At 44.5% G+C, this 26,804-nt stretch overlaps 1 protein-coding gene across 1 annotated transcript in view; it reads right to left on the bottom strand.

The window, feature by feature from the left end:
• Positions 1 to 302: 302 nt before the first annotated feature.
• The window catches only part of LOC122794439 (NF-kappa-B inhibitor beta-like), a 172,230-nt gene continuing 145,728 nt past the window's right edge, over positions 303 to 26,804 (bottom strand). The window contains exon 6 of the mRNA XM_044062817.1: positions 303 to 1,270. Coding sequence (XP_043918752.1) covers positions 1,229 to 1,270 — 42 coding nt within the window. The 3' untranslated portion in view covers positions 303 to 1,228. The remainder of the gene's footprint in view (positions 1,271 to 26,804) is intronic.

Genomic DNA, 26,804 nt, shown 5'->3' with positions numbered 1-26,804 from the left:
ATAAACAAGGCAGTCAATTAACAAATCTAAAGGCTTCATACCTGCCAACCAAAGCGGTCTGTTTATACAATGACAAGTACATTAGATGTAAGGCAAGCTGTCATTCTTAATGCACTGCAAGCAGGACTGCCTATGGTAGCCACAAGGTTACACAGTTAGTCTGAAGCAAAGAACTGCAGTGAGAAAGACTACCAAAAATTCAGGTCAGGCTAGACCTGGACATTGAATAAATGGTGTACTGGCAAGGCATTCTTCTTGCTGTGCTGGCAACATAGGTGAAGTCTCCAACTTGGAGTATGGGGGGGGGGGCAGAATTAACTGAAAGCTAGTGTTTTTGGGGGGGGGGCAATACGTTACTGGCTGACATGTGGCTTGACTGCCCCAAATGATTGCTGGGGAACAGCATATGCACTCCTCTTCAGTGAATATTGGCAACTGACAGGCTGTTCTAGAGTATGGGTGAGAATAAACACCCCCATTTGTCTGACTTTGCTACAAGACAAGCTGCCAGAAACCGTTATTATGCACAGTTCTGCAGAGTAATTACAGAGACTGAAAGGTTCCCAGACAATACATTAACAATTTCATCAATGAGATATTACACTTTGCAAAAATTATGTGGCACTGTATGGTCCCAACACAAAGCACTTTGCCTGTGGAGCAGTACAGGAACAACAATCCTAAAATCAGCCAAGTACATGGCAAAGCACTGAGATTAGGAGGTCAGAGTCTATTGGGTAGAAGGAAGAAGAGTTCTCCTGCGGAAGCTAGGAAGAAAAGAACAAAACAGGAATTTAAAAGCAGAAAGGCTCCAGTTCAATTACAAAATGACTAGTGACATACTTCAGCTGTGAGCCACTTGCAGGTTCACAGTGCTATGAACTGGCAATGGACAAAATAAAACAATACAAAGTAAACTGTACATGGAAAAAAAGAGGGCAACTGTCAAAAATGAAGATAAAGGCAGTCGACTAAAAAGTGCATTTGCTTTACGCAATATACATTGATACATATCTACAGACATACATTTATATGACACAAGGCAACAATGCACAGCTACAGAACTTAAAGATTCTTGCTTTTAACCCAACACGAAGTTCTAAACAGGTGTTCACAGCAGCAGATACAGTTCACAGTTTCACTTATTTTTCCACTGGATTTCATACACAGCAGGCACAATACAGTTAAAGATGGAATATGGAGGATACTAATTCATTCACTTTTGAAATTACACCACAGCACCACTGAAGAAAATATCGTCATACTCAGTCTGCAGGGAAGAAAGAATAAGAGTTGATTAGTTTACTTGCTGGAGTTTAACAAATGTATATCAGGTTAAAAGAAATGCTCACAAGAGGTTGGCGTTTTACAACTTTAGATTACACACATGCGCGTGGGTTTGTTTTAGGACTGGTTACATTTACTCAGATTATTAATTTTATCAACTTTGATTTCACAAGTTACATGACTGTTGTATATCACAGCATGCTTAAATGTTACATTTTCCCCCTAAAACTATCCTAAAATAAAGTTGCAGTCAAAACATGATTGAGGATTACAAAAAATTCTATCTAGTACAGTATTAAGTATCATAAATATTTAGCAATATCTACAAATTATATACAGAGAACCACTACATAGCATTTCAAATAAAAATGTTAAGAATCACGCTACACCTGCAGATTCTGCTGAGGAAAGGCAATACCATGATAATTTCTTTAATCAACGTATTCTACAACTATACAAATTTTTGGTACAGCAAACTGCCATTCTCGTTTCTTACTCATTTCTCAGATTTTATTAGGGCAAGCTAAGAATGCAGAAGGCATTCAAGCAAACTAATGCTGTCTCAGTACAGTTGTGTGAGGCACTTGCCTGAAAAGCTTCAGAAAGTGAACTTAGGTAGCACTTAATGTTAAAGCATACACCTACTGTACATGATGGAACCAAACTATTTTTTCCACCATTAATTTCTCCCTGTGCCAGTCAATGCCAATCATTGGCATGCACCCTCCATATAACCTGCAATAGTAGATGCAAAATGTATTTCTGAGCAAAAGCAAAGCATTATTACTAGTGAATATAGACAGGATCACAGGATCAAAGGAACTATAAGGCAAATAAGTTGTAAAGCTAAATGCACCCTGCTGGTACCCACATCCTCTAGAAAGGAAAAAGAAGGTAAAGCCAGGGATGAATTTGCTGATGTCCATGCAATCAAGGTTAATCTTTGAAGGATGTGAAAGTATCACTCCAACATGAAAGGGTAATTTACTCCAGAGATGGGATACAAAGGTAATAAATCTGTCCCCCCAGCGCATTTTACAGATATACTGGTGCAGACTAAAATCCTTAGTTCTAGTATTTGTGGAGCTGCTCGTCTGGTAGAGATGAATGAGATTACATAGGGATGTGTCCTTACACTGGCACAAGATGTAAAACATAAATATCCATGTAATACTACAAAAACTGTGCATAACAGAGCTTCAAGCCTGTCTTGATAGGCGTGCATCTTTTTAGTAAGGAACTACTGGGGCCTTTCCAAGTGTAATGCATCTGGGCAGTGCATACCAAAAGAGACACTGTACTCTCAACAACTGGTCTAGGATATACAGGAATACCTAAAGCTCATCCAGGTCAAAAAGGTTTACCAACTGAACTAAACAGGATTTCATGGTGGTCAGAAAGAGATGAAGCTGTCAAAGTCAAGTTCCCAAAGTACCACAAAACTGTGAAGTGCAGTACTGGCAATACTACATTGAGGATGAGAGCTCACAGAGTTCAATTTTGAGAGTCTGGAGGAATCTGCCTAAATAGGATATGGTTTCGGACAAACATGAAAACACCCCCACAGTTCCCCTCGGGTATGAATGCTAAATCCCTGTAAGAAGGAAGTGTTATTTTTATAATAAAACAAGGTCTCAGTTACAGCCCAGACATGGATGTGTCCAAGTTGCAGGAGAGCCTCAAGTTCAGGCAAATCTGTTATGACTTCTGGCACTGAGAAGAGCAATTTTGAGGTTAGGATTGGAATTTACTATAACTATCTGCTAAACCGTAGCACCCAGTTGACAGATTTTGCTTAAAGGTCCACTATGGACAAATGATGAAAAAACATTTTTTATTTTGTCACGTACTACTGCACCTCTCAAAGGTGCTTGAAGCAAAGTACTCATTCCAAATTTTATTTATTTTTTTTATCCCCGTCTGTCCTCACGAGGCAGACATCCTGATGAGACTTTCTCCTTTGGAAAGCTCAATTTGTCTCATAATGCACTATTGAGACCCCTGATTCTGAGAACAAGTAGCCCTACCATCTGTTGTCAAACTAGACTTCCATTCACTTAGAATGGAACACCTGATAAAAACTGCAAAGGTTTGAGAGTCTGCAGATCATGTTTCACTGACTGGTCTGCACTGAGTTTTACAAATGTTGCTACTGATGTAGTTAGTACACGTTCTCTGAAAGAAGCTTGCAAAAGTGGCAACAAATTACTGCTTTAAAAAGACTGTACAAAGAGCAGTTTTGCAAGTTTCAGTTCCTGGCCAAGTTACTCCTCCCCATCTTCCCCCATCAGTGAGCTAGTCTCATTTCCAACTTGGCAAGATTCAACTATTTAGTCAACTTTGCATGACAACAGACAAACCACAGCCTGGTGTGCCACTAAAACTGTTCCCTCACATGTCCCTTCACTTGTGAATAGCATCTCCCAACAATTATTTCCAAATAAAAAAGGAAAAAAAACACACAGATCACGCCAACATTCAGGCCAATCTACCAATTTCTTAAAAAGTGCACAGTAAAATATTCAGTTTGAATTGCACTCTGGCTGTTCACGTGGTTATCTTTGCGTAGTTACTCTGTTATAGCATAACCTGAACTATGGTAATTTAATGCCAAACTTTGCACAATTAAATAGTTCTCAGTTTCTTAACAATGACTTCCCAAGCATCTGATGTGACCCAGTACTTAGTTGAATGCTTGTAGCATTATTAACAAAGACAAACTACAAAAAGCAAATCCCATCCTGTCAGCAACAGACTCATGGAGTATGCTTCTGAATCAGATAAATTTCAGAATAGCAATACTACTGATTTAGTGAGCTCACAAAAAGAAGAGTACATGAATTAGCTTTCATTTTCTGAAAAAAAAAAGAAGTCTTTAATTGAAATGGATGTCATTATTTGTTCATGAGAATCCAACTTTTTCAAAAAATATTGTGGATTGTAGTATATCAGACCAAAACTGCAGTGGTGGTGTTGCGGTAGCGTTGTCGCCTCACAGTAAGAAGTTCCTGTTCGATTCTCAGAGCGTCTTCTGTGTGGAGACATGCGTGAATGGGCGTACCTTCGTTGAAGGCTGTGCTTCAGGGCTGGCAACTCGGCATGTAAAAATCTACTGACAATCATTAGCAGACTGGAGTTCTGCTGTGGCGACCCCTAACCAGGAAAAGCCAAAAAGACAACAACAAGTATGTCAGACCAAAAGTATAAGCCAAAGTTAGGGACACTTGTGAGGTACGCTGGTAAGTGATCCAACACTCCTACTTATCTGTTCTTCATTACAACTACCCCAAATCAGACAAGCATGCATATACTTCATGCCACACATACTGAAACAGTAAAAGAAGCTGTACCAGTGAGACACTTACCCTAAACATTACACTCAATGTACTGAAAGACAGTGCACCAGCTACCAGACATCTGCTTGTGCACTATAGTTATTGCTGCGGTGATGCAGCGGTTAGCGTTGCCACCTCACATTAAGAGGTTCTCTGGTTTAATCTTTGGCTGGGGTGCCTTCTGTGCGGAGTCTGCATGTCCTCCCTGTGGTCACGTGGGTTTCCTCCGGTTTCCACCAACATCCCAAAGACATGCTTGTAGGTGGATTGGACACACTAAATTGGCCCTAGGCATGAGTGCGTGTGTGTGCCTTCTGTGGAGCGTTTTGTGCCGAGCTGGCAACTTGACACCATAAAACTCCACTGCCAATCATCAGCGGACAGGTGATCCACTGTGGCAACCCCTAACTGGGAAAAGCCGAAAGAAGAAGACTATAGTTATTGCTTTTTCAATACCCATCATGTCTTGTCTTTGTATGCGTGTTTGTTCCTGTAAACGAGCTGATACTCAAAATTTCATTTAGGTAGCACTTGTGTTTTCTAAATGACTATAAGGTATGTACATGTCTCAATCAAGCAATGATGAAATTGCTAGGAATCACACTGAGCACAATTTTACTCCATCTCCATTTCAGAATGTATAACATTCACACTGCACTTATAAAACCACACCCTACAGACAGAGCCACCTGCTCGTCTACACCAACACCCACACAACATACCAGTCAACACTTTTCTCACTGATCTGCAAAACACTGCTGTAATGGCTTTGGCAAATGAAAATGATTGATGGATCCTTATCTAATGGAGCCAGTCCACTGCACTTGCACAAGTGACCCCCCCACCCCTCAGCAGGGCAGCATGCAGGTATTAGTACAGATTTGCTCCATAGTTCTTTTATAACACACACACACGTCTGGATAACCATGATGCAATGGCTAGACTTTCACAAAACAATAACGTGGTTAATGTGGGCAAATCCATTTGTTCAATGTCACTCACTTGTCTCCAAACCCATTCTTATGACACCTGCTACCCATTACCTTATCAGCACTTGTCTGTCCACAGCTGCAAATCTTGCTGTCCATTAAATTTTGACTAACAAAATACACACAGGCATGCACACACATTACATGTGTTGAACAGTGGGGCTTTGACTCCCTCTCCCCAAAACAGTGTTGTAATGGCCAAGAGGTTCAAAAACTACTGGCACATGTCAACTCAAGACATCCCACAAATGTTAAAGGAAGCCAAATGCACTGACACCACTATGCCCAAGTAAAGCTTCAAACCACTGTCAGGCCACCTTTGCTCCACAGTTCTGTTACTCCAGATATGGAATAGTTACACACACACACACACACACACACACACACACAATGTCACATGACCATGGTGATGCAGTGGCCAGCTCCATACAAAACAGTGTTGCATGCTGTGTCTAAAACTGTGGTTTTCCCTATCCATGACTCCAAAACCAGCATAATGACATGTTCATCTCCTGCTCAGCCATCATTCAATCTACAGTTGCAAAATAGTTGTCCCATTACACTGTTACCCCACCACCATATTCACTGCTGTCCTCTACATTCCTGTTACCCTATGCCTAACAGGGCAGCTAGCAGGTGCTATTCCATCTTTTCTCACCTGTTCCCCTTTACACCATATAAACCCTACACACACAGTACCATTGAAGTGTGGTGCGTTACCCACCTCACCACAAAATACTGCTCCGATGACAATGGTGGGGTCAGAGAAAAATGACTGTCAGCTCATAACACCCGCTAGTAACTGCAGCAAGTAGGATGTACTGATGCAGCTCTCCCCACAGCAAAGCAGCAAGGAGGTGTTAGTCCAGCCTTTCTCCACAGTTCTCCCTTATCATATACATCATACATGCATGCAGACATGCACACTCGCACCAAATACCGGTGAAGCCTGATGTTTTGCCCATGTCTGCAGAAAAAACTGATGCAATATCTTTGAGGGACAAAAGCCACTGACAATGTCTGATCAGTCTCCCCCCTCCTATTGCAGGAAGCCTACTGCACTGACACAACTGTCCCACTAGTAGGGAAAAAGCAGATGCGAGTCCACCTTTCCTCATTAGTTCTGTACTGCACCATATACACCCAGAATGCATGCAAAAACGCACACAATTGAAGTACTTCTTAAGTAAACTGATTTACCCACCTCTCCAAATAAAACGGCTGCAAAGACAATGGGTGTCAAAGATGCTGGCACAGTCAGCTTAGAACACCGCTACCCACACAGTACTTGCAGCAAGCCTTATGCAGTCTCCCCACAGCAGGGCACCTAGGAGGTGTCAGCCCCACTTTGCTCCACAGTAATCCATTTCGCCATATGCATGCATGCTCACACACACAGATTCGCCCCCATATGCACACATGCTGCCCCCCCCCTCCATGCACACGAGCGCTCTCCTACTTGTAAACCATTATTGAGCAACATCAGTTAGCTCAGAGCACTACAGCCCCAAACAGCTGATGTGCTTTCTGTGCCAAGTGTGTATAAAGATGTATTCCTTTTGCATGAATTTGGACTACTGTGGTTTACTGAACAAGTCATTTTAACCAGGCTGCACACCCCATGACTACTCCAGAAACAGGTCCAGTGTGATTACCTGGTGGCCAAACTGGAAATACAAAAAAAAAGTACTGGCACTAGTCACAGTATCATTTAGTTTACAGTATTCTATGCTAGCTGAGTGGAGGACAGCTACCTCATATCCCTTTCCACAAAGGTGGAACATCCACCAATCCAAGAAATTATAGACCCTTCAGCCTAACTAGCCTGATCTGCAAGGCCCTGGACTGGATTATCATGGACCTCATTAACAAGGACATTGGCAACCTCCAAACACTCGATACCACACAGTCTGGATTTGTAAAGGGGAGGTCATGTCTGTTAAATTCGGTTGACTTCTTTGAGACGGTCACCAAAGCCATGGGCGAGGGGAAGACTGTGTACACCGCCTACCTTAACCTGGAAAAAGCCTTGGACACTATTCCCCAGTTGGGCATAATAGATATGTTTAGCGATTAATAGATATGTTTAGCGAGAAGTTGCTCAGAGCAGCACCGGTTAATCAAGTTTAAACTATTTCTGGCTCCGTAAAGTCTGCTCTTCAATTTTTCCCTTAGAACTGTTCTACTTGCAATCTAAACAGTCTATACTCTATCTGAAAAGCTCAGCACTTGCTCCTAAAGCATTTTTTATACAGTTAAAGCACTTAAACAAAAGAAAGTACTTCATTCACCTAAATTCCCTTGAGGACCCATTTCCCTATAGGTCCTTTCTGACTCAGTTACACAGCAATCTTTTTCACTATTTCTAGCATGTCGAAGGGTCAGTTGCTGACGTCCTCACCTGTACAGCTGGTGAATCTGGGAATCTTGAGGCAATGTTACAATTGCCTCATGTACACAGACAACCCTCTCCTCCTCCCAACAAATACAAATATGCGAGAGATGCAACTATATAGCCAAACTGGAGGCTGAGCTCTCTCAATTCAGTACTGGCAAGAGCAGTCAGGAGGAGAAGGTAACCACGCACACCACAAACCCAGTCGCACATAGAACTATCACAACTGCAAACCAAACACATAATCACACAAAAACATACTCTGAGGCGCTGATTAAAAATCTACCAAAACAACAGAAGACTCCAGAGCAGACACCCAAGCAACCGCCACCTCAACACATAGCACATGCAACACATAGTTCACAAAGTCAGTGTGCTAAACAGTCACAACCCTTAAGGCCAAACAACATGCCAGACACACTTGTAGTAGGTGACTCCATAATCAGACACACTGACGTCCCGCTCACCAGACTGAACAAGGAGAGGGTCACAGTAAGCTGCCTGTCGGGAGCTAGAATCCGCCACATAACACAAGCACTCAGGTCACTCCACAGCAAGTACAAATATGACTCAGTCATTGTACATGCCGGTGTGAACGACCTGAGACGTACCTCCCTGGACTACATGAAGAGAGACAGAGGAGCTCTCCGATTATGTAGCCCAGGCCGGTATGACCCTGACCAGCATCTTACCCTCACCAAGAATTATGCCACAGTACAAAGACAAAATGATCAGTTTTAACAATTGGCTTAAATACTGGTGTCATTCAAAGGGGATCCAATGTCTGTCTGCTTGGGATGACATGCTTGACAAGCCACGTTGCTTCGCAAGGGATGGCTTGCACCTGTCATCCCTGGGCTTCCGGATATTGGCCAAGGCTCTTGCCACCCCCATAGTGCCTTTTTTAGGCAAGGTTCAAATGACAAACCTACCTCCCTAGAAAACACAAGTGGAAAAAAACTAAGGGTAATGCTGCTCAATGCCAGAAGTCTAAACCTCAAGATGCACGCCCTCGAAGCCCTCCTCAGTATGGAGAACATTGATGTCTGTGCAGTGACTGAAACCTGTTCAAGGCTCCTGAGAGCACCCCAGCACTAACAGGTTTTACCTCATATCATGCTTTCCGGCCCCAAAACTTGGACCGAACCACAAAAGGAGGGGGAGTATCCATATTCAAAGATACCCACACCTCCAGGTTAGTGGCAACGCACGAAGCATCGGAGACCATCCAGGTGCAACTAACCATAGGCAAAACTGCCTTACAGTTTTTGTAGCATACTACAGACCACCCTCTCAACTCAGGAACCCCACACAGCTTTCCTGAAAACACTGGAGAGTATGAATGTCTCCAAATACCATCATATTGGGAGACTTCAACTACCCAAAGATTGACTGGGAACATTACTCAAGCCCCAACACCCTAGCCCAAAGGTTCCTAGAATTCATAAACTCAAATGCAATGGAACAACTAGTCACCATTCCCACAAGAGGAGACAATATACTGGACCTGATCATCACAAACATGGGGACAAAATGCTCCACACCGGAAGTATATCCCTCTTTGGTAAGATCAGATCATAAATTAATCTCACTGGAAATCCACATCCCGCCCCCACCCCCTGCACAAAAGACCACAGTGAAGAACGTCTCAAAAGCCAACTTCACACTTTTTAAGACTGAAGTGGTACCCTTCAAGGCCCCTGGGCCAGTGGAAACCCCAACCCACACTGCTGAATCCTTTGCAAATGCCTTCTACGGGCATCTTCAAGAATGTATGGATCATGCAATCCCAAATAAAACCAAGACCCATTCCCCCAAAGGCAGGCGCCCAGTCTGGTGGACCCCAGCCATAAACAAACTTTACAACAGGAGAAGGAAGCTACTACATGACAGAGCAAAATCCCTAAAAGGGAAGGCATCTCTGATCAGTACTAGCAAAAAACTACGATAACTCAAAATCATCCAAGGCCAACTTTGAGAGAAAAATCGCAAAAAACACAAAAGACAATCACAAGGCCTTCTTTAGCTATGTTAGAAACCTGAGTGGAAACTCCCAGATATGCTCAGAGTTAGTCCAAAATGACACAAAATACACTGAACCCACTGACATTGCCAACATTCTGGCAGACAGGTTCAGAGCAAATTTCTCCTCCCCCTCCCCCTCAAAAGGAGAAATAACTATCCCAGCAGAGTGTAGCCTCCCTAACATCTCAGATGCCCAGGTGAGAGCCGTCCTCTCTAAAGCTAAAAACACAGCATCAATGGGACTGGACGGTGTCCTGGGCTGTGTACTACATGAACTCCAAGAGGAATTAAACCCACACATAAGGCTGCTGTTTAATCTTAGCCTTACTACAGGATACGTACCCAAAGAGTGGCGTACGGCAACAGTGGTCCCACTTCACAAAGGCAGTGCTTCTACGGACCCTGGAAATTACCGCCCCATAAGCTTGACGAGCCTGGTCTGTAAAGCTATGGAGAGGATCATTATGGAACTCAAACAAAGACATTGGGGACCTACAGACATTGGATCCTACCCAATTTGGCTTTGTCAAGGGCAGATCCTGCCTTTTGAACTTGGTCGACTTTTGAAACTGTCACTAAGGCCATTGATGAGGGTAAGGCAGTTCACACAGCCTACCTTGACCTTGCAAAAGCCTGTGACACAATACCCCACTCGGGCATCATAGACAAACTCACCAGCTTAAATGTCAACCAATATGTCACAAGATAGTTTGCAAACTGGCTCAAGGACAGAACCCACAGGGTCAGAGTTGCTGGAGCTATGTCAGACTCTAAGCCAGTCACAAGTGGTGTCCCACAGGGCTCAGTCCTGGGACCCCTCTTGTTCGTCATTTATTTTTCCGAAGTACAGGCAAACATAGGAGGTTTGTGGCTGACAAAGTTCGCAGATGACTGCAAACTGGGCGCCATAATTGATACTCCAGCGGACACAAACATCCTTCAGAGAGGCCTCAGAAATGGATAATTGGTGCCAGAGCCAAGGCCTTAAGCTAAACGCCAAAAAATGTATAGTCATACCCTTTGGGAAAAACAAGGTACCCACAAATTACCACATAGGTGGTAATCCATTAAGTATGGAAGAGGTAATCAGGGACCTAGGGACCCAGGTTGACAGTAACCTCTCATTTGACACTCACATTGCCAAAGTGGTTAGGAAGACCTTCTACATTGCCCACCTTATCATGAAGGGTTTCACATCTAGATCAAGAGAGGTCATTGTGCCCCTGTACTCTTCTCTTATCAGGCCAATAATTGAGTACAATGCCCCATTTGGGATGTATCTTACCCAACACCTGCAGCAGTTGGAAAGACCCCAAAAGTTCCTCACCAAGAGGATAAAGGGTCTTAAACGTATGTCATATGCTGCTCGACTGAAAAAGCTCCAGCTCTATTCAGTCGCATACCGCCTACTGAGAGGTGATCTGTGCCTGACCTATAAGGCCATGTCCAATCCGGAATTAATGGACATGCTCCACTTCAGAAAATCCAAATCCATCAGAGCCACGAGAGCAAGAGACTTAAACCTCAACACAGAAATAAACAGGACATGCTGGAGGGACAGATTCATAACCCAGAGGCTCCCTACACTCTGGAACAGAATCCCAATCCATGTTAGGCAGAGCCCCTCACTAACTCTATTCAAGAGAAATCTTGACGAGTGGATGGGAGATCGTAGGTTTACCCTGGGGGTCATCTCTGTGTCACTACTAGACAGAGGCACAATAAACTAAACCCTAAAGGGCATAGTATTTTCACCCTAAGGGGCGGTGAAAGCCACACACACTCTGGCTAGGCTTATAAATGCCCTAGGGCAGATAGCCTAGTACGAACCTATGAACCTATAAAGTCTCTCAACTAGGCATCAATCCGTATGTTACCAGATGGGCAGCTAACAGGCTCACTGATAGAACCCACCTATTCCAAACAGGGGAAAACACCTCAAGCAGTAGACCCGTAATGAGCGGCGTACCCCAGGGTTCGGTCTTGCAGCCTCTTATCTGGGATATACCTTTCTGAGGTAAAGGCCAAAACCAGTGGGCTATGGCTGACCAAGTTTGCAGAGACTGCAACTGGGCATTGTCGTCAGTTCCTTTAGTAATGTGGACATCCTCCAACAAGGTCTCACTCAAACAAATGACTGGCGCCAGAAACATGGCCTCAAGCTGAACAGCACAAAATGCATCATCCCCCCCTTTAGGGAGAGTGATGTCCCCACAAATTATCACATTAATAACGTCCTAAGCACACAATCAGTCGTGAGGGATTTGGGCACTCAGGTTGATAGCAGCCTGACTTTTGACCACCATGTTGCTTCCGTTGTACAGAAAGCTTTCTACATGGCCCATCTCATAAGTAAGGGCATCTCATCCAGGGACAAGGAGGTCATAACATCCCTGTATTCTTCCTTTATACGGCCCATTACTGAGTACAACTCCCTGGTCGGCATGTACCTTGCAAAGCACATGCAGCAGCTGGAGAGACCACAGAGGTTCCTCACCAGGAGAATCCAGGGCCTCAAAAATCTACCATACATAGAAAGGCTAAAAGCCTTACCCTCTAACTCAGTTTCATAGAGACTCCTCAGAGGTGACCTCTGCCTGACATATAAGGTTATCTCGGACCCCACCTTAATGGGACTGCTGCATATCTGGAAGTCCAGCTCCACTAGGGTAACCCACACATGCGGCCGCAATCTGGTCTGTGACATCAATAGGACTTGCTGGCGGGGCAGATTTGTGTCCCAGAGACTCCCCAGTCTGTGGAACAGACTCCCTCTCCACGTCATGCAGAGTACTTCTTTACCCCTTTTTAAGCGCAACATGGATAACTGGATGGGAAACAAAAATTACACCCCTGGGATTCCACTTGTGACCCTGCTGGACAGAGGTATCGGGTGCTGACTTGTCTAAACATGGGCTAAACTCTTGGCTAGGCTTATAAGGGCCTCAGGGCCAATAGCCTAGTAACTTTCTATGATCCTATTTTATATGATTTTATTTGTTTGCATTAACAAGGGTAACGCACAGATGCAGATCTCCATGAACTTTTTTTCTGAATCAGAGTGGGAGAGCTGTCTAGTCAAGAGAGACCTGCTCAGCATTACACATCCACTGCACCAGAAGAACTTTTTATTTTGTCTCAATGGGACCAGACAGGTGGAACCTGAAAGTGATCCAGACAGGTGGAACCTGAAAGTGATCCACCTCGATCACCATACTAACTCTGTTAGCAAGTAAAGAAAGGATTACAAAAATTCAGCTTTTAAATTCTGTTATTGAATAAGCTGCAACTGAGATCAGTAATCATTAACTGGTGAAAGTGTTCTGTGTTAAATATTCTAAAAGACAAGGATAACTGGCTGTAGAAGTTTGGAAATGGAAAAAAAAGTTGAGACAGTCTGGAGTGCATACATAAACGGTTGAGGACTGGAGGTCAGCTGTGGTTCAAGGATCTTTTGCAAACATTGAGTATTCAGGCCAGCCTGAAAGTGTTATTCCTTTGTAAGCCCAGAACTAGCCCTAGAAACAAACCACACTGGTGGCAACCCAAAATAAATAGGATATTCAACCAACTGCAAAAATTCTGGCAAAAATCAGGAAGGGTAATTCCTATAAAGATAGAAACTCTCTCAAAGCAAGTAGGCAGCAAAGAGTGCTAATTAGAACAAGCAAAGCCAACTTTGAAGTTACAACAGCCTCCCTGGTGAGAGATAACCATAAGGCCTTCTACAGCTAGGTGAGGAAACCTTAAGGGCAGCACATGGCAATGTGATGAACTGGTAGTTAATGGTGCCACATTAACAGAGCCTGGCAATATAGCGAGCCTATTAGTGGACAAATTCATTTACAGCTTTACCCCCTCTTGCCCCCAACCATCCTCTCAAAAATACCTTCAAACATACAGCTAAAACTAGGGCGCATGTATCGGTTACACTGAAAGCCAGGAACATGGCCTCAATGGGCTCCAATAACATCCCACAATGCCTCCTGAGTAGTCTAACATACGACTTATCAGTATTCCTGGAGTCATTATTTAGCTATAATCTTAAAACAGGCTTTGTGCTACATGAATGGAGGATGACTGTCATTCCACTTCATAAGAGTAGTCCTTCAACGGATCTTAGAAACTATTAATGTGGCTAGTCTTATCTGCAAAACCATGGAAGGAATTATCATGGAAATCATCAATAAGGGCATTGGAGACCTCCAGACACTGCAGCCATCCCAGTCTGGCTTTGTCAAAGGAAGGTCATGCGTAGTGAATTTGGTGGAATTCTTTGAAAAGGTCACTAAAGGAATGGACAAGGGTAAAAGTGCATACTGCCTACCTAGATCTGGCTAAAGCATTTGATGCAATACCAAACTCAGGCACTGTCAACAAAGTATGGAACTAGGTATAAACCCCTGTATAACATGCTGGATAGCTAGCTGGCTCACTGATAGGACCCTGTAGGTTAGAACTGGTGAGGCCACCTCATGAGGCCAGTCATCAGTGGAGTTTCCACTTGCCTGTTCTGGACCCACTCCTCTTTGGCATGCACTTCTCAGATGTCAAAGACCTATGGCTGACCAATTCAACGATGATTGCAAACTGGAAAAAGGCATTCAATCCACTCAAAATGAGAGCTCCCCTCAGGAAGGCCTAATGCAGACTCACGCCTGGTGCCAAAGTCAAGGCTCAAAACTCAGTACCACAAAATGCATTATTGTACTTTTTGGAAAGTTTACCACCATGGGCAACTATGCCATCCATAAAACATTCTTAAAAGTTGATTCACTAGTTAAGGATCTGGGAACTCATGTAGATAGTAGCCAAGCCTTCAACCAATATGGGTCCAAGGTAGTAAGAAAATCTTTCTAAGTTTCTCAAACTTATTAGCAAGAGCATGGCATCTAGGACCAGAGCGGTCATATCACTGTAGTCAGGCCTCATCTTTCCCATCATAATGCCCCCTTCAGTGTGTACCTGACCAGACATGCAGAAAATGGAATGTCCATAAAGGGTTTTTACAAAAAGTAAACACAGTGTCCTATGCTGATAACTTCAAAGCCCTATCTCTTTACTTGGTATCATACAGACTTCAGAGAGGTGTTCTTTGCCTGGCATACAAGTCACCCTTGGACTCTCTTCTGATGAAGCTTCTGCACACCCGCAAAAAAACAGCATCAGAACTACTAGATTAAAAGAAGTACAGTTTTGTACCTACCATAAATGTAGATGTCCGATAGGTATGCATCTGCAGTCATCACATATGGGTTTGTCCTGCCTCAGGCAGCCCATCGGTCGGCCGGATTCCAAAGTCTGGGTCCGGCGTCGGCTGATGTCTCCCTCTCCCCGACGTCAGAGCGCCTGAGGTATAAAAGAGTCAGCCGACGCCATCTTCCTCAGTTTCTTGCCCCAGATGGCAGGTGCCCTCAAAGGAAGGCTAAATTTGGAGAAATGCAATAAATTCCAAACATGCACAGAAATGTATATATATATATATATATATATATATATATATATATATATATATATATATATATATATATATATATAAAACAAATACACCATAATAGATAACCCCAGCTAGCTATGAGAGGGGAAAGTACCCAATAAATACCCAAGAGGGGAAGGAGGGAGGGTAAACCTGACTGCAGATGCATACCTATCGGACATCTACATTTATGGTAGGTACAAAACTGTACTATGTCCTTCAAGGATCCATCTGCAGTCATCACATATGGGTAGAATACCAGAGCCATACTGGGGGTGGAAGATCTATGTAAAGGATGGTGTAACTAAAATGCCCTGCAGGACTGCCGTAGCAATGCCTGCTCTGGATCTGGAATATAAAGGTAAATTGTAATGCTTGGAAAATGTATGCAGGGAGCTCCATGTAGCAGCTTCTAAAATGTCCTTGGTAGCCACCCCTCTTAAGAAGGCTGTGGAGGTGGCTGTGGCTCTGGTGGAATGAGGTCTAATGTTAGCTGGCACAGTTTTTCCATGAAAGGAATAACAAAAACATATGCAATTCCCTATCCATTTTGAAATTGTCTGTTTGGAAATTGCTTTTCCTTGTGCACCAGCAGCATATGCCACCAACAGCTGATCAGTTTTTCTGTAGCTTTTAGTTCTGTTCAAGTAGTAGCGCAACTGTCTGTGTATGTCCAGGGTGTGCATTAGTTTCTCCCCTTTGTTTTGTGGATTTGGAAAGAAGGTAGGCAGGTGAATAGCTTGGTTTAATGAGACCCTGGATACCACCTTTGGCATAAATGAAGGATTGGTTCTCAATGAGACTCTGTCCTGATGAAAAATAAGAAATGGCTGTACTGCCATGAGGGCCTGTAACTCAGATACTCTTCTTGCTGAGGTTATGGCCAGAAGGAAGGCGGTCTTCAAGACAGGAACTGTAGTTCTGCAGATGCTGCTGGTTCAAAGGGAGGCAGAGTTAGTTTTTCCAACACAGTTAAGGTCCCAAGTAGGCACTGGAGGTTTCCTTGGAGGATTGATGTTTTTAATTCCTCTTAGAAACTGTCTTAGGAGAGGATGAGAAAAGACAGGTGGGTCAGTATTGTACTCTGCTGAAATTGCTGAAGCATGAATTTTAATGGAAGAGTAAGACAGGCCATTATGGAGCATTTCTGCCAAGTATTCCAGGATATGTGCCATGTTCATCACTGTCGCATCTAGGCCCTTTGTGGTGCTCCAAGTGTGAAATCTTTTCCATTTTGCTGAATATGCCTTTCTTGTGGAAGGCCTGCGAGCTTCCATGATGATATCCTTCACTCTCTTGGATAGCTTATCCTGAGGAGTAAAGTTGTTTTCCAGGCTGTTAGTTGCAAGGTTTTCAGGTTGGAATGCAGAGTTTTGTAATTGTGCTGTGTCAGGAGAAGTGGCCATTGAGGAAGACGCCATGGTTTCGTGCGTGACATGCTCTTTAACAGTGGGTACCAGTGCTGTCTTGGCCAGTCCGGAGCTATCAGAATCACTTTTGGCTGCTCTGCCCTGATCTTCAGTAAGACCTTGGTCATTAATGGAAGAGGTGGAAATGCATAGACTGTTAGAGTTCTCCAGCTGAAAGATAGGGCATCCATTTTCCATGCTTGTGGGTGGTATGTCCTTGAGCAGAATTTCTTCAGCTGATGATTGTGGGGGGAGGCAAAAAGATCTATGTCTGGTCTTCCCCATGACTGTGTTATCTGTAGGAAGATGTCTGGGTGCAGCATCCATTCGTGTGCATCCATGATATTTCTGCTTAAGCTATCCGCCAGTATATTGTCTTTTCCTGGCACAAACTGGGATTGCAGCTCTATATTGAGTTTCAACGAAAGTTCCCATAGATTCACTGCCAGTCTGCAAAGAGGGTAGGAATGGGTGACTCCTTGCTTGTTTATGTACCACATAACTGTGGTGTTGTCTGTCCTTATTAGCAGGTGGCCTTGATGCAGAAAGGTTTTGAAGGCCTCGATTGCATGTATCACTGCCAGCATTTCCTTTTGGTTTATGTACATGCGTAGCTCCTTTTGTGACCATAGTCCTTGAATACATCTGCCCTCCATGTGTGCTCCCCAACCGTGGTCTGAAGCGACCGCTGTAATGGTTTGGCTGGCTATTGGTTTGCTGAAGGGCAGACCCCTGTTCGACTGGCTTGCTTGAGCCCACCACAGAAATCCCTTTTGGAGGCATGGAATGAGTGGGATCAAAGTTTCTAAGTTGTGACTGTGCTGAGTCCATAAACTCCTTAGGTACCATTGTAGTTTCCTCATATGCAGCCTTGCTTGTGGAATCAGAAGAATACAAGATGCCATGTAACCCAGGGCCTGCAGGAATTTCCTTGCAGTCAGCTGAGTTTGTCTTGTCAGATTCTTGAAGTAATACGGTAGTTGTCTTTGTTTTTCTTCTGTGAGAAAAGCCATTTGGGTGGTTGTGTCTAGATCCGCATCCAGAAAAGTTATTCTTTGGGATGGAACAAGTCTTGATTTGTGAATGTTGACTGCATATCCCAAGGCCTGTAGTAGGCGGATGGCATAATTCAAGTCCTTTATCAAAGTTTGTTGGCTGTCCACTTGTATAAGGCAGTCGTCCAGATATGGGTATATTTGAATCCCCTGAAGTCTGCAGTGTGCAATTACTGATGCCAGGCATTTATTTAATACTCTGGGCGCAGTAGATAAGCCAAAGGGCAATGCTGAGAATTGATAATGCTCTGAACCTGCAAGAAATCTGAGGTGTCTAATGCAACTTTGTCTGATAGGGACATGCAGGTATGCCTCCTTGAGGTCTAGAGTCACCAGCCAAGACCCCTTGCCCAGCATGGGAAGGAGTTGCTGTAGAGTCAGCATTTTGAATTTTGGCACAATGAGATAAGTATTCAGTGCGGACAAGTCGAGAATAGGCCTCCATTGATTTTCTTTTCTTGGAACAAGGAATAGCCTGGAGTAAAATCCTTGGCCTTGTTCTGAAAGAGGAACCTTTTCGATAGCTTTCATTTGCATTAAGTTGGAGATTTGTTTCAAAGCCTCTGCCCTTTGATTTGGTGGCAGGTCTGGCATGCCTTTTCTTTTTGGCAGTGTGTGAAAATGGAACCTGTATCCTTTGTCTATTATTTGCAGTGTCCATTTGTCTCTTGTAATACTGTGCCAATTTTCTGAGAATAAGGAAAGCTTTCTGCCCAAAGGTGCTTCTAATTGAGCCCTGGTTGGCGGAGTCAAAGCAAAGTCATTGAGTCTGTCCTTGTGCAGCAGTTGAAGGTCCTGCACTACCTCTCTGGTTGGGAGGCTGCCATTGACGTCCTCTGTAGGAGCCTCTAGCTTGCCCTCTACCTCTGGCACGCCTGTTCTTGCCTCTCTGTAATCTTTCTGTGTCCGGAAAGGACCAATTCTTGGTAGGCCAATTTCTGCTGAATCTTGGTGGTTGGACTTGTAGAAAATCTTTGACTGTTTGTACAGATTTTGCCTTTTCCTCAAATTTCTTTAAGACCTCCTGAGCAGTGGAGCCAAATAACTTTTGCTTTTCCAGTGGAGCATCCAGAAGCTTAGCTTTAACATGGTCTGGCAGAGATTGTTCCTTCTGCCAAGCATGCCTACATATGACTGCACCTGTCATAGCTGATCTACATGAAGCTTCCAATGCATCATAACCACACTGTAAGAAATGGTTGCTAACCTGCTGGGAGTTATGTACCAGATTCTGAAGTGATTTGCGATCTAGGGGTTCAGGAGAAGACAGATTCTTATGCAATTCATCTAACAAATACTCTTGGTACTGTATCATATGAAATTGACAATTTAATGCCCTCATAGAAAGAGTAGCAGAAGTATACACTTTTTTACCCCATCTCTCTAAAGCCCTGGACTCCCTTTCAGAGGGGAGTGGGTTTTTAGTAGTGGTAGCTGCAACCCCTTTAGGGCCCTGGGAAATAGTTTCTGGATCAGCAGAGTGGGCCTTGTAAAGAAAAAAATGCGAGTCCAGGACCCTGTAGTACCTATTGGGTTTGGCAGGGGCCGGAGGAAGATTGGCAGGGGTTATGCAAGACTCAGAGTACACATTATCAATGACAGTCAAAACAGGAGGAATAGCCAAAGGTCTATGCTGAGGTAAATGCAGAAAAGTTCTTAATCTTTTCCTGGAGTCAGAGAATTCCTGGCCCTGCCATTTGAAATGCTCTCTCATAGTGTGAAGGGTCTCCCCGAAGGATAGTTCTTCAGGAGGGGAGGCCGAGGGGATTGATTCCTCTGCATCAGAATACTCGTAGGCCGAAAAAGCCTCCTCCTGGTAGTCCGAGAGAGCACAGCCATCAGAGACCTCCTCTGAGGAGTGGGGATCAGAGGGCTCAACCCTGGGCCTTTTGTCCAGAGGGGGTTGAGAGCCTCTGTCCGGATGGGGATGAGAGCCCCTAATTAAGGAGATAAGGTCCTCTGCTCTAAAGTTAGAATCTGTGAACTGGTAGAGGGTCCCTGAGGAATAACCCTGGGAGGCATAGCTTTTGTATGTTTAGCAGCTTTAGCCCTGGTGAAAGCCTTTATGGACATGGATGCAGGAGGCCTAGCTGCACCACATGCTGGTGTAGTTATGTCTAGAGGAATGGTGTCGGAAGTTTCCAAGACACCAGTTTCTGAGAGAAATTCAATAACAGACTCAGCAGGGGCCTCCGGGGCAGAGGTTGTCAGTCGAGTGGTTTTGGGGGTCGGAAGTACCAGGACTCTGTTTCAGCTGAGACCGAGACACTCGCGGTAGGCCTGGCCGTGGTTTCGGCCGAAACCGCGGCCCGCGTGTGTCTGTCCTTGTCCTTCCGTTTCTTTGTTAAATGTGAAGTCGGAGTCTCAGACGGCATATTGTATGAAAAACTAGCCCCAAAAAATTCCTCTGCAAACTCCGCCCGACGTCTAAGAGTGCATCGGTTGAAGGAAGCACAGGCTGAACAGGCCGAGACGTTGTGGTCTGGGCCTAGGCAGGGGAGTGGTCTGGGCCTAGGCAGGGGAGGCAGTAAGAGTGGAAATCCTTATGAGGTATTTGTTTCCCAAAAGTTAAGCAATTATTAACTTTATCTGACATCGGCTGAGCCAAGAAAGAGTCCCCAACGGGGTACTTAGCTTTTGAAGTCTTCGGTAGCGGAATTACAGGAGCTGGCCGACGGGCACTTGCGAACTGCTTCTGCTTCGGGCACCACGCGGCAAGAAAGAATGAGGAAGATGGCGTCGGCTGACGCTTTTATACGCCAGGCGCTCTGACGTTGGGGAGAGGGCGACATCAGCCGACGCCGGACACAGACTTTGGAATCCGGCCGACCGAAGGGCTGCCTAAGGCAGGACAACCCATATGTGATGACTGCAGATGCATCCTTGAAGGACATCCTAAATGTTGCTTGAGACATAAATTGGACATGTTGGAGAGAGAGAGAGAGAGAGAGAGAGTTATGTTTAGCAGAGTTCCCTATCCCTGTCTAATAACAATGGACGGGTAAATCAGAAATTCATCCCAGATCTGGCTACTATGCCTCTGATAGACAGTCAGTAAATCGTCAAGTACAGAAATCAAATTTGTGGGTCATATCTGGGTTGCACTGCTGCACAGGTAGGCTTATAAAGCCCCGAGTGGTCGTTAGCCTAGTATACACCTATGAAGCTATAAGGTATAACCACAACATCCTTATAGCCAAAAAACAGACTGATCGCAGATGTACAGTAATGCTTACACTGTACATAATGTGGCTTCTGCTCACTTCAATATAGACACACACACACACATATATATATATATATATATATATACATACACATACACACATATATATATATATATATATATATATATATATATATATATATATATATATATATATATATATATATATATACATATATATATATACACATATACACATATACACACATATACATTCAGTTGGGAAGTGCTTGGAAGTTTTAAAAGCAAATAACTGGGACAGTTTTCCATAGGGAGAAGTCTTACTATTCCCAGATTTGGGTGCAGAAACCCCCCACTTAGTCTTGTGTCCCTTGGGACTGAAACCTGGGGTTTCTGCTGTTTCTGGGTTTGGCTTGAGAAAACCAGGAAGGAGCTGGAAAGGCCCAATTTTTAGAGGGCCAGTGCCTACTAAATCTAGGAGGCTGAGCTTGTAAGAAATCTTTAACAGTTTGCATAGATTTAGCTTTATCTTTCATCTTTTTAAGAACTTCCTCAGCCTTGTTGCCAAACAGGCAGGCCTGATTTAAGGGAGCATCCAACAATTTAGCTTTAACATGATCAGGCAAAGATTGCTCCTTAACCCAATCATGCCTTCTGAGCACAGACCCCGTAACAGCAGCTCTGCAAGAGACCTCTAATGAATCAAATCCACACTGCAAAGTATGTTTTCCAACCTGTTCAGCAGAATGCATTATTGGGTCTTTCGGCTTATCCCGGTTAGGGGTCGCCACAGCGGAACTCCGGTCCGCTAATGTTTGGTAGTGGATTTTTACGTGCCGAGTTTCCAACCCTGACGCACAACCTTCAACGAAGGCACGCCCATTCACGCATGCCTCCACACAGAAGACGCTCTAGCTGAGAATCAAACGGGACAACGTCTTGCTGTGAGGCGACAACGCTCCTGTAATTCTTTATTTTCAGCACAGTAAGGAATCAACATCATTTTCCGTTTAAGCAATCCAATAACATGTTGTTGATACTTATGAAACTGGCAGTTTAAAGCCATAATGGCCAAGGTTGCAGAGGTGTAAACAGTCTTACCCCATCTATCCAGCGCCCTGGAGTCTCTCAGAGGGGATAGGATTTACAGCAGTAGAAGCCTTAATGCCCTTGGGTCCCTGTGAAACAGTCTCTGGATCCGCTATAGGATTTTTTAAAAAGGAACTTGTGCGAATCAGGAACCCTGTAGGGTTCCTGTCAGGTTTTCTGGAAGCAGGAGGCAAAGAATCAAGGGCCAAACTAGATTCTGAAAAGGCATCATCAACAATGTCCAGTACAGAAAGAATAGCTAAAGGCCTATGCTGAGGCAGGAGTAAGAAATCCCTAAGCCACATTTTTGAATCAGAAAAAATCCTGCATTCCCAGTGGAAATTGCTCCCTTAGAGTATGTAAGGTCTCACCAAAGGAAAAATCCTCTGGAGGGGAAGCAAAGGGAATAGAGTCCTCTGCATCAGAATCCTCATAAGTAGATGAAGGCAAATCCAGATCATCAGAAGAATCAGAATCCTGGTCAGAAGATTCATAAATAACTTCAGTCATAGGTCTCTTAGAAGGGTGAGGTTGGCTTCTCCTGATTAGAGTTATAAGATCTTCAGCCATTCTTATTTGTTTTTTAGGCATAGAGGCCTGAGCATGCGGCTTGGGCGTCGGTTTCTTAGGCATGGTTTGAGATTTTGGCCTAAATGAAGGAGGCGTCTGTTTAATATGCAAATCCGTAGGCCTGAATACACCCTCAGAAACTGGTGCCTGCACAGCGGCTCTGGACCCATCCAAGGTAGAGACATCCACAGGTTCCAAGGTTGAAGCATCTCGCAGCATACCGGAGTCCGAATGGGTCTCAGTAGAGGCCTGCGAGTCAGAAGTAGCGGGTATCAGGGGCTGCGAAAGAGCCTCACTGAGTACCGGCAAACTGGCGACTGGCTTAAGAGAAGCGCCATCGGCAGCTTTGGACCTCAGCGGCCTGTCTCTGTCTTTATCTTTGCGTTTTTTCAGAATCCCGATAGTCGGATGGCTAACAGACAACATTTCTGGATAATTAAACAGAGAACCAAAATATTTAGAGGTGAAAATATACCGACGATGGATAAGCACAAAACCGACAGCAAGGGACGTCGTGGTCAAGGCCTAGGCAAGGAATACAGTACGAATGAAAATCTTTGTGAGGTATTTGCTTTCCACAAGTAATGCAATTATTAACTTACTGACATCAGTAAGGAGCAAGAAAAAGTTTCCCCAATGGGGTAAGGAGCAAGAAAAAGTTTCCCCAATGGGGTACTTGGCTTTAAGTTGAAGACTAGTTCTGAAACTCGAAAATGAAAATTTCAGGAGTCTGCCGACTGGCACTTGCCAACTGCTTCTGCTTCGGGCATCGCACGGCAAGAAAAACTGATGTAATGACATCGGCTGCATGTTTTATACCCCTGACGACATGGAAGAAGGGACAGCAACCGACACAGGACCCAAGATTTTATTAATCAGGCCGACTGAGGGCAGCCTGCCAGCAAATTACCCAAATGTAATGACTGCAACAGTGAAACACGAAGAACATCAAGCAGCCAATGCTAAAACGTCAGTTTTTCTTGCCCCAGATGTCAGGTGCCCCCACAATTGGAAGCAATTATAGGTTATAGTACACCTCCCTCAAAAAGCAAATACACCAGAAGGCTTAAATACACCAAACAAGAAGGAAAGGTAGAGCCAAGAAAAGTCAGGAGGCTGGAGAGAGGGTAACCAGGACTGCAACATCTACATTTCTGGTAAGTGTACACAGCTGTACTATGTTCTTCATGTTTCACTGCTGCAGACATCACATTTGGGTCGATTCCCAAAGCTAAGGAAGGGAGGAGGTGGTTAGAGAGCATTAGGGCCAGCTATTAAGCCCTGCAAGACTGCAGTGGCAAAACCAGTCCTGGATTTAGAAAAAATAGGCATGTGGTAATGCTTGGTGAAGGTATGTACAGAGCTCCAATTAGCAGTTTCTAGGATGTCTCTAGTAGGGACTCCTCTGAGAAAAGGCTGTAGAGGTAGATGCAGCCCTGGTGGAATGCGATCTTATCTGATGTGGGGTAGGTTTTCCATGGTGCTTATAGCAGAAATGAATGCAATGGGCTATCCATTTGCAAATGGTTTGCTTTGAAATGGCCTTCCCCTATGCCCCTGCAGCAAAGCCAACTAGCAGCTGTTCAGATTTTGAGAGGCTTAGTCCTGTCGAAATAGAATCTAAGTTGTCTGTGCACATCCAAAAAGAGTGCAGTATTCATTCTCCTTTGTTTTGTGGATTCGGGAAAAAGGTAGGTAAATGAATGGACTGATTTAGGGCCACACTAGACATCACCTTGGGCATAAAGGAAGGATTGGACCTGAGGGAAACCCTGTCTGCATGGAAGATAATGAAGGGTTCCACTGCCATGAGGGCCTTTAATTCAGACACTCTTCTTGCTGAAGTGATGGCTACAAGGAAAGCTGTTTTCCAAGAAAGGAATTTTAATTCTGCAGTTGCAGCTGGCTCAAAAGGAGGGAGAGTGAGCTTTTCCAATACAAAATTAAGGTCCCAGGCTGGAGTAGGGTCTCTCCTGGGGGGGGGGGGGTCTTAAATTCTTGGCCCCTCTGAGAAACTGCTTTAGCAGGGAGAGAGAGAAGAGGGGTGATTCAGTATTATAATGTGCTGAAATGGCAGAGGCATGAATTTTAATTGACGAGAAGGATAGGCCCTTGTGGAGCATTTCTGTTAAGTACTGAAATATGAGGTAAGCTGGGCACCGTTGTGCCCACCCCCTGAGTCTGGCTCCAGGGACAGTATCTCTTCAAAGGATTTCCAGTACTAGGCCTCCTTGCCTCCAGAATGACATCTAGCACCTGCTTACTGAGGGATGCTATTGCAGAGCTCAAGGAATTAGCCAGGCTGCAAGGTTCAGGGTTTGAAGCTGAGGGTGCAGTATCTGGCCTGCCTGCTTGGACAGCAGAGAAGGGGTTTGAGGCAGGTGCCATGGTTCCAGCAGTGTCATACTGCACAAGAGGAGGGTACCAGTGCTGGCATGGCCAGTCTGGTGCAATCAGTATTGTCCTTGGATTGTCCTGTTTGATCTTTAGCAGAACCTTCGAGAGGAGAGGCAGAGGGGGAAAGGTATAAACAGAGAGGCTTTCCCAGGTAAAGGACAGGGTATCCACTTTCCAAGTTTGGCTGGTTTGTCCGACTGGTAGTTCTGAGGGGAGGCAAACAGGTCTATTCTCTGGAGTCCCCCATTTGTTCAAAAGTTTGAATATATTTGGTTCTAGTTTCCATTCGTGTGGATCCAAGAGAGTTCTGCTTAGGTCATCTGCCAGAGAGTGTAGCTTGCCTGACAGGAATCGAGCCTCTAGGTGCACTTGGCAGCTCAAGGCTGTGTTCCACAGAGCCATGGCTAGTCTGCAGAGAGGGTACGAGTTGGTTCCCCCCCCCTGCATGTTTATGTACCACATAACTGTGGTGTTGTCTCTTTACCAATAATTGTCCTGGAAAAATGTGGTCTTTGAAAGCTGTCAGGGAATTCTGTACAGCTAACATTTCTTTTTGGTTGATATGCAGGTGCATCTGTCTCAGGTTCCATTTGCCCTGAATGCACTGCCCTGCCAAGTGAGCCCCCCATGCATAGTCTGATGAGTCAGTTGTTAGGGTTTGGGCAGCAGGGGTTAGAGTGAAAGGGAGCCCCTTGTTGTGGTAGCAGGCCTCTGCCCACCTGTCTTTATACAAGGAATGATAGGAATCATCGATTCCAGGTCCTGAGAATGTTGACACCATAGGCTTTTTAGATACCACTGTAGTTTCCTCATATGCAATCTAGCATATGGAATTAGTAGAATGCAAGAGGCCATGAACCCCAGGGCTTGCAGAATTTTCCTTGCAGATAGCTGGATCTTTGAGGCCAGGAGTTTGAAGTAGGTTGTCAAACTTGTTTCTCTGGAGTGAGGAAAGCCATCTGGGAAGTTGTGTTCAAGCTTGCTAGATGAGATTTCTTTTTGTTTATGGTACACCCCAGTGAGGTTAGAAGCTTCTTTACGAATCCCAAATGTTTTAATAGCAAGTCCTGGCTTTCTGCCTGAATCAGACTATCGTCCAAGTATGGGTATATCTGAATATTTCTCTGCCTGCAAAATGCAAAGGCTGGAGCTAGACACCTTGTGAATACCCTGGGTGCAGTAGATAAGCCAAAGGGAAGTGCAAAGAATGTACAGTTGTGTACTTGCCATAGATGTGAGTGTATTCACTGTTGCAGTCATTACAACTGGGTTATCCTGCTGGCAGGCTACCCGCAGTCGGCCTGAATTCCAAAGTCTAGGTCCGGCGTTGGTTGCTGTCACCTCCTCCCTGACGTCAGTGTGCCAGGGATATAAAAGATGTAGCCAATGCCATTTTCTTCAGTTTTTCTTGCCCCAGATGTCAGGTGCCCCCAAAAGGGTAAGCTAAAAATATGTCAATAAAGCATGCATGCACCAAGGTACATTTTTCCTTCATCTACAAGCAAATACACCACATAGGTTGTATAGAATAGAGAAGTACAGATAAGTTCCAGCAAAGATAAGGGGGATGGTGGGAGGGTAGCCTGGACT

This window comes from Protopterus annectens, chromosome 1.part0 (genome assembly GCF_019279795.1).
Source record: "Protopterus annectens isolate FY-2018-M chromosome 1.part0, PAN1.0, whole genome shotgun sequence".
Taxonomy (NCBI): Eukaryota; Metazoa; Chordata; order Ceratodontiformes; family Protopteridae; genus Protopterus; species Protopterus annectens.
Note: the sequence above shows the minus strand (reverse complement) of the source record. Positions and strands in the feature narration are given on the sequence as shown.